Source organism: Chelon labrosus, assembly GCF_963514085.1.
Source record: "Chelon labrosus genome assembly, chromosome: 20".
Lineage (NCBI taxonomy): Eukaryota > Metazoa > Chordata > Actinopteri > Mugiliformes > Mugilidae > Chelon > Chelon labrosus.
Window position 1 is genome coordinate 9,861,054 of NC_140353.1, and position 14,765 is coordinate 9,875,818.

Genomic DNA, 14,765 nt, shown 5'->3' on the forward strand with positions numbered 1-14,765 from the left:
TTTCTACGGAAGCCTACGAGTCGCGAAAATGAGCAAATAAAAGTCCACGCCTTTTACACACAGCAGCAGATGTGAATAGAGTAGGGCTACATTGTATGAGATGCACTCGTGTTTGATAACGTTATGCTATTTTATGAATGCAGTGGACTATCTCCAGCTTTGCGCTCGCATTTCAATAAATTAGTAAGCTCATGGTCGGCTTTTTTAGCATTAAACGTGCACCAATGATGCATTACTCAAACTGGCTTATTGACTTAAAAAATAGGGCAAGCCTTCGACATGCATGCAAAACACCGCCTAACACGGACTGGAGTAACAGGGGAAATGCTGCGGACATGCACAACAACAATATATCCGAGCAAACGGTCACCACTTACATCTGGAAAAAAGGTAAGGACGCGAATCCTATAACGGCAAAGAGCCAGACGAATACCTGGGCCTGTTGTGAATAATTCTGCTCGAGTGTCATTTTTTCTTTGTCATTCATGGCAGAGCATGATGTGTGTATTTCGTTGTGAAATATTTCGAGCCGAGGCTGGTTTGAGAGAGTCAGGCATCCAGCTGGAGTTTCCAGTTTCCTCCTCAGGTCAGAGTGGAGGGCGAAGGCGTGCTCCGTTACCAAGGCGACGGTCAGCTAACAGGGCTCGCTAGCGAGGCTAAGCTAGCACCCGAAAGACGACTTTATCGTCCTTTTGACACTTGTCTGCGTAAAAAAAATAATAATAATAAGTAATAATATATACATTTTCAAACTGTAACTTTAAATTGAAATGTATTGTCCGAAAGCGCATGTTATGGATACACGACTTACATGGGGCGGCTAAGACTCAAAGGAATGCATTGTAAGTAATGAGTTAAACGCTGACACGTCCGTGAGATTTCTCTCCTAACGTCTAATGTTTGCTCGCTTTAAGCTGCTTTAACCTTTAACCTCACATCATTGTGTCCTGTAAACAAATGGGAACGCATTTGGGGATATTATCCTTTATTAATAATGTTTAAAAAGTCTTGTTTGCCTTTGTTTTAACCAGTTTGTTGGCAATGTAAGGTGGGGAAAGTGAATAGAAATACACCCTACCTCAATAGGCCTACTAGAAAATGACACAGGTCACAGTTTTAAATGTAAAATCCCCTTTAACAATACTTCTACTCTGCTTGTTAACAGTTTTAAGACAGTAAAATCCCCCAAAATGTCTCCCTAAAACTGGAGATAGCAATAGTTAATTCCCATTATGTGTTGAAAACAGTGTAATCTTATCTAATTAGTAAATATAAAACCAAACACTACACTACACTGGGTTTGGTGTCAAAAATACAAACATGTGTCGCTTTCCTTTGTCTTCCTTGTCTTTTTTTTTTGTTGTCGTTTGATATTTAAATGTCAACTTAAGATTCTGAGAAATTGATATTTGTCATTATTCTTTAACTTTGTAAAAAAAATACCAAACAATCAATCAAAACACTTGGGAAAATAATAATTAGTTTCAGTCGTATATGTGACTCAGAATATCTTCCCAGTCCCAGAACAATCGTCATGGGCTTTAATGTCCAATGGGGCTGTTCTAGTTTTAACTCTCTGTGGAGGACACGACTTGTTTTTGTGAACATGCAATTGCTGTCTTTTCTTTTTTCTTTTTTTCCCCCCCGCTTATGTTTTTATTTTTTATCTTTGCAGGCTACAAAATAATCAAGAAAATCGGGGAGGGCACATTTTCGGAGGTGGTGAAAACTCAGAGCCTGAAAGATGGGAGGTTTTACGCGTGTAAAACCATGAAACAGACAATAAACAGGTATGAATTCCGCTAATGTACCCGTTAACCTGTGCACAGGCAATCAGTGGTGTAGTGTCTCCGTGCTCGGTTATGTATGGACACTGAAACCTGAGTTGGCAGCTTGACACCCCTCCTTTTGCTTTAAGTATCCTATTCGATTTCACCATACTCTGCCTTTGACTTTGTAGTGATGAGACAACAATAGTTGTCTGCTTGAGTTGTCAGTGCACTGGTTTGTAACTAGGGTCTAAATCTGTTCGGCCATTTATTATTGAATGTTTCCATACATAAAAGTAAGGATGCAGAATTGCCCAGTTCCTCCAGTTTAAATAAGCACATATACCTTATGACTGTGCAAGTAAGTATACTGTATTCATACACCTGCCATGTTCTCTGTTGTTAAGTTTGGAGCAGGCCAACAACCTTCGGGAAGTTCAGGCAATGAAGAGGCTGAGCCCACATGCAAATATCATCCAGCTGCATGAACTGATTTTGTAAGTGTTAACTATTATGCAGTTATTGTAGTATCTTAAACCTGTATGATGTGAGACTTGTCGTACTAATCTAATATAATGTTTCAGCGACAAAGAAACTGGAACGGTGTCTTTGATATGTGAGCTGATGGAGATGAATATCTATGAGTATATACAAGGTAAGTCTGCAAGTATGACCGAGTACATGCACAAATCCCTGTTGACTTAAAGACATAGTGGTTTTGCATAAATGATATAAGTTATGTTTGGTGTTTCTATTTCTTGCAGGGAGACAAACACCACTGCCTGACCATACAGTAAAGCACTACATGTACCAACTGTGCAAGTCACTTGAACATATGCACAGGTATATAAAAAAAAAAGTACTTAAAAGCAAATACTCAAGTTTAAGTGAAATTCCTCATCCATATAAACTGAGATTATTTTCTTTTTTTTTTTTTCAGATGTGGGATCTTTCACAGAGATGTGAAGCCAGAAAACATTCTCATAAAAGTGAGATGCATCATCGTTGTAATTTGTTTTAAAAGAAAGCATGAGTTCGATTTGAGTTACTAAAAACCTTTTTTCCACACAAATTCTGCACAACTTGCAGCAAAACATTTTGAAGCTTGGTGACTTTGGATCGTGCCGGAGCGTGTACTCAAAGCCCCCGCACACAGAGTACATCTCCACCCGCTGGTACAGAGCCCCGGAGTGCCTCCTCACTGATGGCTATTACAGCTTAAAGATGGACATCTGGAGCGCCGGTTGTGTCTTCTTTGAAATCATGAGGTATTTCTGCAGGAAGAGGGCACAACATTTCACCTGTAATACAAGCTCATGTCTTGTCTTACACAATATTTTTTCTTCGTCTTTGTAATTCAACTGCCTCTGCCTATAGGCATAAACAAATGTCAAACAAAAGCTATGCAAATATCTGTGCTGTGGCAGTCATATCCTTATATACCTGTATGTTTCAGCTTGAATCCCCTCTTCCCTGGAAGCAATGAGTTGGACCAGGTTTCAAAGATCCATGATGTGTTGGGGACACCAGATCAAAGTCTCCTCCAAAAGTTCAAGCAGTAGGTGTTCATTCTCCGATGGATTGTAAGTTGTAAATACAGTATATATGTTTCATGTACTTACAAAGACTTGTCTTGGCGTCTCAATGTCTGCCAGGTCTAGAGCAATGCATTTCAACTTCCCTCCAAAGAAAGGCACTGGCATATCGAGGTTAATCCCAAACTGCCCAGCTCCAGCTCTATCACTGCTCTACCAGATGCTCGCTTATGACCCCGATGAGCGTATCTCTGCAGAGACAGCGCTGAGGCACACATACTTTAGAGAAATCAGGTGAAATTTAATACAAAACTATGTTATAAATTGTTAAAATAACTGCATCCTGTAATATGTGACAGAACTGTTTGTCCTTTTCTCGCAGGATGGCAGAGAAGAAAGCAGAGACTCTTCAAAGAGTTTCTGAGACGATTGATGGAGTCGGAGGGAGTGTGTTGCAAAACTCCTTGGAGCACATTTGGCGACCAACCCGACTTGGCAAACATCTGAGGGGAAGGCACACAAGGCAAACGCTTTTAATGAGTGTAAGTCCAAACTGTACTGGCCAATGTTAAATTACACTAAAGTAAACTTCTCAAACACCATCCGATGCTTTCTCTCTTTTCAGCACAATGTGAAGCATGTAGCAGACCCACTCATCAGAAGAAACATCCATCATTACCCAGCAGAGCTGCCCAAGCTCAACATGGTGGTGCCCGGACCTCAGATCTCCTTCCCAGTCTCCACTATGCCTGCATTTACCGTCACTCACCGAGGCTCACTGCCAGCCATCACGTCCAAAAAGTGCCAGTCACAGTTGGCCAAGGTAAACACAGCGGTCCTACACAGACAGCAGACATTTTTGAATCCTTGAGTCGTTTAACTCTTGCTGGGCGTCACATCAACTATTACTACAGAATTATAGTAAAACTCAGCTTATGGTTTTGTTTCAGATATTAGAAGATGTCACATTAATATGACCAAACAAGTGCCTCGCTACTGCTTTCAATAAGAGCTCTGATTTGGCATTCAGGCTGCATTTCCTCTCTTCACAGCCCCGGGATGAGTCACACCGCGCAGCTTTCAAGACCTACTATATGCCACCTCTGGACAGGAAACATGGTGGCTACTGAGAGCCAAAAACACTTAAGTATTTGATTTTAAAATGCTTCTTAAAAAACAGGATACACCTGTACTAAGAAACTGATATGTTAAGAGGACGACGACTGAAGAGGACTGATGTCGAAGCCTCTTCCAAAAAAAAAAAAAAAAAAAGTCACAAACATTCTCACGAAATGCAATGAACGCCGCAAAACCTGTCTTCTTACAGTTCTGACGGTAAACCTGAGTGTAATGGTGAAATTCAATGTGATCTCTACACATACATTATAGTCTTTCATATAATGTTCAGTGTGTGTGTAGTTTTAGTTCCTCAGTTTTACTTACACCTACACCCAAACCTAAATGGACGTTACACATTTACAACTACTGTTAAAATAGGCTTGAGTCTAAAACTATTACGGTACACAAGCTAAGCCATACTACATTTGACAAAGAACGACGTTTTACCATTGGTCACTGATCAACATTTTCAACAGTACCTTTAAAATGCAGTCACATTGCTTGCGCTTGTTCAGGTTGTATTACATCATTAAATCTGAATCACAAATAGAACAGAATACACCTACCTTTATGACCAAGGTCTTTTTTTTTTTTTTTTAGTGGTATAAATAACTTGAATGAGCCTGACTGTGTGTAATTATACTGGGACGAGTGAATTTGAGTTACATACTCTGGGGATCTGGAAGGTCCAACTTTGTAAATTAATGACAGAATAAGATTTACATTACAGCAAGATTAGGACTCTAAACATTAAATAAAAACTATACAGGAGTATCTTTATATCCTGTAGCAGCCAAATCAAAGTCCAGACTTTAATCCAATCCAAAGGCTACACTGTGAGTCAGAGTTGTGGGATAATAAACATGAAAAAAAAGGCCAGGGTTTCTTTCTTTCTATAAGAACTGTATGTGTGTCTCTTTCTAATAACTATGACATGAAGTCCTGAGGACAAATTGATTTGAAGGGTAATAGTCTTCCAGTCCAAAGTCCGACATTCACATGAAAGTGTCCTCGGCAACATTAACACAACAGCTTTCCTTTAACCATGTATGTGAAGACGCCTGTATTAGTGTGCGTAGACACTGACTGCAGATTGGACTTTAAAAAAGTCTGTGTCGGATATTTGAATGTGATGTTTAGAACGTAGCTTTGCCACAACCTTCATTCGTCCTCACTCGAGGAACTGTGGCTTAAAAATGTTCCATTTTATTCAGAGCTGTGAGCTCATTAAGAGCAGACCGCGACCCAGTCTGCTCTTTATCATGTGGTTTACTGTGATGTATTATCAGAGTAAAGAACTTAATTCAAGTCTCATGTGTATGATGTTGTCATTAATGAGTGTTAAAAATCTAACGCAAATTCCCGACAGATTTTTTCAATTAATAATATAATGGTTTACTTGAAAAAAAAAAAATTTCCAGCAGGTTTCTGTCTAGCGCAGGGGCTACTGAACTCCTTATGGCGTCAACAATGATTGGTCATCAGCTTTAGATTCAAGTACATTAAAGATGCATTGGTGTAAAGGTTTATCTTCAATATATAATGTTCTTACTGCCATTAAAAATTAATTGTAGCTTGTTGCCCTCTTGCTGCTGGTGTGAACATAATATAAAGTTCAAGAATTGAGGTTGAAAGCCTCTCGTTTGCAGCTACAATATTTTCAAGCCAAAGACATTTGTTACGCCAACACATCACGACATCACACAAAAAAAGAACAGAAAACAATGTATTCAAGATTATTTTAATATTATTAATATGTATACTTTAGGCTTTAGAAATATAACTATCAATGACAAAACTTCCACTGGAGTAATGGTAGTTTGCGTAGGCCCCCATCAAATCAATTAATTACAATATACACATTATGATACAGAGCAGATTTGAATCTGAAATAATATTAAAATAAATGCTCAATAGATAAAGGTTTTAATAGTTTTTTATCATTTTCTTCACCTACTGTATTAGCCATCTGTGAGCACACCCAAAAATGTAAAGCCATTTTCTTCTAATAAACTAATTTAAGTGCAAACCATTTTTTTTTTTTTAAACTTTAAAAAGACTATGATTGCAGCATCCAGCTTTATAGATTCAGATTTCAAGACTGAGGATGTTAAAGCCGAGTGCAACAAGGCAGTCCTCAACCCTCTTTTTTTTTTTTTTTTTTTTTTGTTCCATTAGAGTAGTTATAAAAACAAACAAACAAAATAGCTGAGAAAATCAGTGCAAAGTCATCAATGGGGAGATTCTAGTCGGGAAAAGACAGAAGTGGTGTGTGAATGTAGATGGATGCAAAATTTTCAGATGCTCACGCACTTGGTCATAAAAGGATAGTTCTTTCAAAACTCATACTGAAGTCAGTAACCTTGAGCCTAAGGGTGAAAAGGGCTACAGCGATTCTGAAAATTAAATGAACTATCCTTTTAATCTCAAGCCCCAATAGTATGGTTTGCATCTAACAAAGCCAAGCATTAATTCCAGAGAAGACAACAGTGTGATGAGAACTGACAGGAAAAAAAAAAAAAAAAGATATTTAAAAAAATCTAAAATGTGTTAAAACTCCAGAGAACAATTAGCACAATAGTCCACAATTGCACTGCTTCTTGTTCCATTCCTCCTCTAGGTCAAGTGAGTGATACACGAAAAAAAAAAACAACAGAAAAGCCATTAACAAAACGGGGGGAGGGAGGGGTATAAAAGAAAAGGAAAACTTGCAATGCTTGCAGGGTGAAGAGCAGCATCAGACTCTGGGTTGCAGGGTTCTTTAGCAGCAGAAATATTGTGGCTATACTACTGTTCCACTGGGAGAGCTGGCTTGGTTTTGGGATGACAATAAACCCTGGAAAAAGGAAAACAAGGAGATTTGCATTGGGAAAGTCCACATACTGTATCAAAATCAAGCAAAAAAAGGAAAAAGCCTCATCTTCCCATATCCCGGACCCCTGCATTCAATTAATACACTTTGCACAACAGGAAAAGTAAGCTCAGTGTGAGACCAATAGTGTCTTTTGAGAGGTTTTGTTTATCAAGGCACTTGTTTTACACATGACTAAAGGTATTTTTTAACCTCTTGATCTGACATTCACAGAGATTTGATGGGAAACTAAGTCTAGTTCAGACTACTAGATAAATCTGCAATTTTTGGCATATCTAAACTGCGTTCAGACTCGACAGAAAAAGAAGAAAACCCACATGAAATCATTCCAAATAGGATCGAAACAACATTTGGAGGTCTTTTCAAATGAAATTCCAGCTGGACTTCTATGAATGCGTCCCAGTCTGGATGTCCAAATTGGATTTAAAAGTGTATTCAATGAAAATGTCTAATAGAGTAATGAAGCAGCGGAGCAGTATCCGTGCGGCTACTAGCAGCTACAAGGGAAACAACAGTCTGCGAACAGCTGTCAAAATAAGTTGCCTGCTGGAACTGTAGGGGGAGGCTTCTGTGCAAGCAAACCTGGGTTGAACCTACTTTAACTTGTAAGTCAACTGAAAGCTGGACACAAAACTCCAATCTAATACAAACAATAGTGTGAACGGTCTGCCCTAAAGACCTGGAACAAATCTGACGTGCCAGCAGTCTGAACAAAGCTTCACTTTACTTTTTCTGCAGCCTCAAGTTGAGTATTTAATTATGTTGAACTTTCAAGGGCATTTTTTTTGTTCCCATGAATGTCTGGATAAAAATAACAGGCTCACAGCACTAGCATTCGGTCTACTGGTTATGATCCAGATTATCACGTTCCTCATTTTTGGTAAAATCTCTCAAAATACACAGAAAAAGGGAAATGTGCAAGAGTGTATATACATATTAAGCTGCAAACATGTGAACAGCAGAGGTTATTTGTGCAAGTACAGAGCTATTTGCATAAAAGCTGAAATGTGAGTAGGGTTGGGGTTCAATAGCACTTTATCAAATCCTTTAACAAATCTTATTAAATTTAGCTTATGCTTGAACAAGAAGCCAGAAATGCTAGTAATTTAATCAACATTAATTAAGCTGGCCTGTTCACAACGTCCAGCCTTTAAAGTGAGCTCTGAAATGTTTGATTGTTCTGACGCACTGAGAACAGCTGCAACCGAATTTTACACCAGGCCATGAGCTCAAAATGTTGATTTGATAAAGAGTCTCCGCTCTGTTGAAAAACATGAACACACATGTGATGATGTCTTCAGTCACAAACAGACTTGGGAGCACAGTCGGTGTCTTGGAGAGTGCACATTAAAAACAGACAAAGATTCAACGTATTACCATTAATTAGAAGCCGCTAATGTCACCCTCATGTTGTGATAATTGTTCTTTGCCAACATGTTACAGAGAAACAAAATAAATTTACTAGCATCTGAGCTGCTGACCAGAAACTGGATCTAAAACGGAACCAGCTACTGGAACCCGATCCTAAATGTGAGAGTGTGTGCAGAGGACTTATTATGCTGTGCTGCTATGCATTGTGAAATGATTATGATGAGCCAATGAACACACTTAATATGTCTTCCTTCTTCTCACAGGTCAGAATAGATTATATAACCAGAAACTATATTTTCACAGCACAGACTATATCTGAAACTTAATAGGCATAATAGGTATTTAATTGGAAAGCAGGTGAACATTAAATAAAGTCTGAAATGTTACTTGCCTGCCTACGAAATGACAATTTAAACTATAAAAAGCTATTCAAAATGTCAATTCAGAATATGCCTGGTCTCTTAATCGTTTAGGTCTGACAAACACAACGCGATCACTTCATATTTCACCCACATTTCCTACATTAAAAAGAACTTACCACTTTGCCTGGCCTCGCCCATGTGCAAATAAATCCCTCCTGACAAGCAGTCACTAAGCAGTCCTCTAAAAATATGAGTACAGTCAGTCTCTCGTGTGCTATTTTTTTACAGATGAGCGGCTCAAGGAGGGGCACATCCTCCATGCGTGGGCACAGCAGCGTGCCCAGAGTCTTAGCAGGGTCCGTTTTGGTTTTGGTCAACAGGTTGAGCTTGTCACTGCTCTTGCTGCTGATGTGACCCATGCTGTGGTTGCGTTTGTGGTCCTTCTCGTGGTGGCGCTCCTTCCGATCATGGAGTGACAGCGTGGCAAACTTACTCACGCCCGTGGCGATGGCACTGTCCATAATACCACTGCCGATTCCACCCCCGCTGCCAGCCTTGTTGGTATTGTTTGCCGTTGTTGTGGTGCCGGCTGAATGGGGAAGGCTGTTGGAGCGTGGTAATGTAGTAGAGAGGGAATTAATGCCAGGAGTATTGGCACCACTGTTGTTTCCATTAGTAGTGTTACTAGAGGTGTTAGTGATTATTGTAGCGCCCGCAGGAGGGCTGGTAGCATTCATCACATTAGTATGTGTTCGTGTCCGTGAAAGCGGAAGATGGGGGAAAAGGATGTCCTCAGTGAGGTCCCATAGGCACAGTTGAGTGTCCTGGCCCACTGAGCCAAACCGGTACGTGACGCTAACAGGCCGGCTGTCCGTGGAGTTGCGCTTGGAAAGTCGAGACTGTGTGCTGTTGGCCCGGTCCCGTCCAAAGTGGATCATTTGATCCTGGAAGTCCTCATCACTGCCACTGAACTCCATCGGGTCACTCTCCTCCACACTGGTGGTGTAATGGTCAAATGCCACCACACTCACCCATGACTTGTGGCCGTGACCTCTGGCAATGACTCTGCAGTCCAAGAACGACCACACAGTCACTAGATCGTCCTCTCCACCTGCGACTATGTACTTCCCATCAGGGCTCCAGCACACACACAACAAGCCACCAAAATAGCTCTTCATGGTGCCATGAAGCTCGACAGCGTCAAAGTTGAACACCCGTAGGAAGCCATCTTGGCTTACACAGGCAAGGTACTTCCCATCTGGAGAGAAGGCAAACTCATTCAGAGCTCCCTCCCCCACTGTCCACTTAAGGAGAGGGTTCCGCGTGGATTTACTCTTGCAAGTGTGTACAGAGTAGTTCTCTCCCTGTTTGAGCAGCTGGTAGTGTGGTGCTGTGGTTCCGCAGGTGTGCTCCACATTGTACAGGTACATATTCCCACTGGCATGAGAGACCAGAAACAGGCTCTCAGAGCCTGGGACCCATTTCACACATGTTACTCTGGATTTGTCAATTAATCTCTGGCAGGAAAGAAGGATGGTGGAGGTTTGCGAGGCAGGCGGGGAAGGGAAAGAGGAGAGAAAACAATTTCAGTACAGTGTCATATTGAGATCGATATTCTGAACATACTGAAAGATTTACAGCTTAACACAAAAAGTCTTTGGTCACAAGGTAACACTATAGATAAAGGAAAACCAAGTAGAAATGTAGTTGAAAACCTGTGAGGACACATTTCACATCAAACTGTATTTTATGTAATTTTTACAGAGCACAATCTGAGTTGTAGTGATTAATTAAAGGAATATCCAATTAAAGGAAGTCTCAACATAAGCAATACTACAATATGTGATTTGGGGAAATAGTCCTGCCATGTCTGGAAAAGTGTGTCCTTTAAACACCTACCTCTTCATTGAAGAGCTTGCTCGTTTCCTTCTTGATGGGGTCGATGAGCTGTACCTGTCCTGCTGAGAAACCCACCAGCAAAGACACACTCTCTGCTGTTGCTGTGAGGTGGTTGAAGTCGTGACATGTGGGCTGCGTTCCCTTGTAAATGCGCTTGTCTATGGGTTTGCTCAAGTCAGCAGCCTGGAGAGGGAGAGAGGGAAACAGCATGAACACGCATTAAAAGACTGCAATAACCAATATCTGAATTTGTTGTATGGCAAAGGCGCCTTCTGGTCATCCTGTCTAAACAAAACACAGGAGGTAAGCGTGTAGTTATTAAGTTTCTTGATTAGCTTAAATCTCAAACACGCTGATACAGAATTAATTTCACAGATCAGAAAAGAACGACGTCACTGAACCTAAAATAAAACTGAACAACATTTAGCAGCACGTCAAATAGCTGACATTCACCGAGCAAAAATGAGGAAGAACTCAAGTACAGTGGTACGCCTGTTCTCTGCAGATGAGTCGCTTTAGGTCACAGGGTAAAAGTATCACACTGTCGTAGATATCCAACGCACAAGAACAGTTCTGTAAGTTAATGATTTACAGTTAACACTACTGAAACAATGGAAAACTCTCTTGAGTGTAAAATGATGACTCAGTGGTTGCTCCATCACTGTGAGATGTGACACCGAGTGTTTCTGTCTCCGCAGTGGCTTCGCTTTTGAAGTCAAGTGGCTGCGCCCATCTTTTTATTTCTCTATGAGTCAAACGTGTCTCATGTCTCACGCAGTAATGGAAAGAAGTCACAAACTTATCATTTCATTCCTTGCAAAGTCAGTGCTTTACAATTCTGTGAATGAACCAGAACTCTCAACAAAAACTACAAACCACTGTAAACATAATCAAAATGTTTTATATAAAAAGTCAGTGTCAAGTGTGGTGGTGCAAAGTACAGAGGCTTTGGATTCTTACAAGTAATAAACCCAAGATGCTGGATTTAATAATATGCTGCTGATAACAATGAGACACCTGCAGGGATTAATTTGTTACTATATGTCAGCGCAATAAAACTCCAGCTACTTCCTGCTCTACTCTACAAATGTAAAGAAATATTAGACTATGCACGGAAATATTTACACGTTAAACTGAAAACTAAATTGACAAGTTTTGCAAAGCGCATGAGTACTTTCAGACATTTGTTAATTAGCCTAGAAGCGAGTCCAGTTTTCTCCTGGCCACAAATCTTTTGTGGTGGAAAGTTGATTGGAAGTCGCTCAGCAAAGATCTGCCGAGTCAATCAGATTGTTTTGATGGCCGAACAGCTAAATAGTCATACACATCATCTGAGCACTATTAATAGAGTTGAGCACAACACAGGTTTTTCGTGTGACTATAAGAAAAGAATCCATCTGCACAAATAACGCCTTTGAGGTTTCGTGTTTAGACAACTACAAAATTCTCGATTACAGGTAGCTTTTTTTACTTAAGATGTTAGTTTTTGGTGTGATAACGTGCGCATCTCGTCTCAGCCAATAAGCTGTTCAGTTTTTGTCTAACAGGGGTGTTTAAAAACAAAGTCCAAGTCAGACACTTTTTTGTCTCTTTCTGTTCCCAGCCTAACAATTTGTGGTGCAAACCTTTATCACGCTTATACATTCAATTTCAATATACAGTTCTTTCAAATCTCTGTCTGCTGGCAATCTCACGAGTCCTACTACTAGGTGTCACTACGCACACTCACATGTTTGCGCACCAACAGTAAATAAAGACAAGTGAGCAACAAGTATGAGCATTCATGTATAACGCCTGTTGCCTGGTGTGCAACATGGGATTCCACTTCATACCAATAACATCGTATTGTATTGTATGTATTTAGCAGTGGGTTACACAATCACTCCACTTCTCAAGACAAAAAGTTAACTGGATTTTCTTTTTTTTTACGGCTCAGTGATATCCAGTTTCCTAGGCATATTATATTACAGATCAAGTGAATTATGACAGAAAGGGCACCGTTTTAGTCAATAATGTTGTGGAAGGATTTTGTCTGCTCAATACATACAAGACAAACGAGTTAGTGGTGGGTTATATGTGGCAAAACTCTGCTAGGACTGTTTCACATAATGTCACCAGTCTAAATGTGTGATTAAAAGTGAGAAAACGTTCACTGTCCCTCACTGACAAACTGATAGGAGCAAGATTCTTCGAACCACAGCTCTGGCTTACGATTCACATATGACACTTCCGCTGTGGCGTACTTGGTGGCTAGAAACCGATGCTTGTACAGTCACTTCAGTACCTAATGCACGACGAGATGCACTGTGTTGATGTGTACCTTCGAGTCAAGACTACTGTACAACAAAAGGCACATTAACAGGTTTGTCAGGTTTTGTTGATTAATCCATAAACTCTTAACATGACCAAACTTAACCTGTTGAAACACATTTTAACGTCACTTTAACGTGAAACAGTAAGAGGGCTGAAACGCACAGTTAGCAACCGGATCACCGTTGTCAAGCTGTGATGTCAACAGTGACAAAACAGTTTCATCGTGATACTTGATGACACGTAAACACCACAGCCAGGGTATCGTGATAATGCTGGAGAGCAGGGCATCATGTGATCCCGCTGCTTCCCGACCTTCTGTTAAAAATCATGACACATTCGTCTAGACCATTCACGTGTTGTTGTTGGAGAACTATATGACTTGTTAGTGGCTGGAAATCTAGAAGAAGAAAAAAAATAAAAATGTGCTGAGCGATGCCAGAGACTTGAAAGACGCACAGCCCTTTTAATAACAGAACCGAAATATGCAAAGTCAGCTCAGGACATAGATAAGTGTCCGGACACATCCCCAAGCTTATGGCCAAGTGTTATTAAATTAAACTGAGGGCGGCAGTTAGCTTGACGGCCAAATGGTTGCCGGTACAATGATTTGATTTGTGGACCGCTGTTCGTCAAAAGAACACCGACAGCTCTTAAGGGTGGGGAAAAGTAAAGCTGTCACTGTCAACTGTCACTTTCATCACAAACTACACCCGTTACAGAAACACTTTAGGACCTGACAACTTAAATCAAGACAAAAAGTCAGCTTTACCCTAACGACACGTATCCAACCAGAGCCGTGTCATAACGCAAAACTAAAACAAAGTGACGGACAGGGGACGGAGTTTAGCCCCTGGCCTCGGCGTAGCTGCTGGCTAATGTTAGCCAGTTGCGTTTGCTAGCTAACTAGCAGGCTAGCTTCGCCGTAGCTTGGAGCTAACTAGCTAGCAGCCAGCTAATTTCAAAGTCAAGCACCTGTCAGAGTTATTTAAGACAACAAACACAAGCCAAAACTCAAGCAGCAGCTCATGCAGAAGTGGCGTCTTTTAACTTGTAGTATCACAGGTTTCCGTTGACATTAGCCGCGTTAGCACGCTACCTTTCTTACGCCTTTGTAGATGTAGAAGTAGAGCTCACGGCCCACATTGAAACAGATCCTGTCGCCGTTGCCCGACTGGTCGTTGACGTTTACGAAGGAGACCTTGACGGGGTTGGAGCCTTGCGAGTTGAAAGGCACCCTGTTAGGACGGCTGTATTCGGAGTGAGTGAGGAGTTTGTAGACACCTTCCCGAGTGGTGAACTGAGTTTTAATTTCGTTCATCTCCTTCCCTCCTCCCTCCGCCGCCATCTTTGAAATTAACATTCATCCCTTTCCCCCAGGCCGGATCTTACGCACGGATGGGAGCGGGCATTCCGACTCTCCCGTTCCCCCCAACGGTTCACCGGGGAAGTGGTGGAGGGTGAAGCTACCGATGCTGTTTTTAAAATAACAAAGTTGAGACTTACTTTTACCTTAAAGTTGCAGCGT

General features: G+C 40.9%; 2 protein-coding genes across 2 annotated transcripts; one reads left to right on the top strand and one right to left on the bottom strand.

Moving 5' to 3' along the window:
- The first annotated feature begins 100 nt into the window (after positions 1-100).
- On the top strand, positions 101-5,858 carry mok (MOK protein kinase). Its single transcript, XM_084569515.1, has 12 exons — positions 101-390; positions 1,676-1,790; positions 2,177-2,266; positions 2,354-2,424; positions 2,534-2,612; positions 2,710-2,758; positions 2,859-3,037; positions 3,226-3,327; positions 3,425-3,598; positions 3,687-3,846; positions 3,930-4,127; positions 4,357-5,858. The coding sequence occupies exons 1-12, from the start codon at positions 192-194 to the stop codon at positions 4,432-4,434; spliced, it is 1,494 nt and encodes a 497-aa protein (XP_084425641.1). The 5' UTR covers positions 101-191; the 3' UTR covers positions 4,435-5,858.
- A 169-nt stretch (positions 5,859-6,027) lies between these two features.
- wdr20a (WD repeat domain 20a) lies at positions 6,028-14,600 on the bottom strand (the record flags this gene model as incomplete). Its single annotated transcript, XM_084568398.1, has 4 exons — positions 6,028-7,259; positions 9,205-10,545; positions 10,928-11,110; positions 14,337-14,600. The coding sequence occupies 4 exons, from the start codon at positions 14,598-14,600 to the stop codon at positions 7,206-7,208; spliced, it is 1,842 nt and encodes a 613-aa protein (XP_084424524.1). The 3' UTR covers positions 6,028-7,205.
- Positions 14,601-14,765: the final 165 nt, after the last annotated feature.

Coding starts and splice junctions, on each gene's coding strand:
- mok (XM_084569515.1), top strand. CDS start 192: ATGGTCGGCTTTTTTAGCATTAAACGTGCACCAATGATGCATTACTCA. Junction 2,759..2,858: donor CAGAAAACATTCTCATAAAA/GTGAGATGCATC, acceptor CACAACTTGCAG/CAAAACATTTTGAAGCTTGG. Junction 3,847..3,929: donor GGCAAACGCTTTTAATGAGT/GTAAGTCCAAAC, acceptor CTCTCTTTTCAG/CACAATGTGAAGCATGTAGC.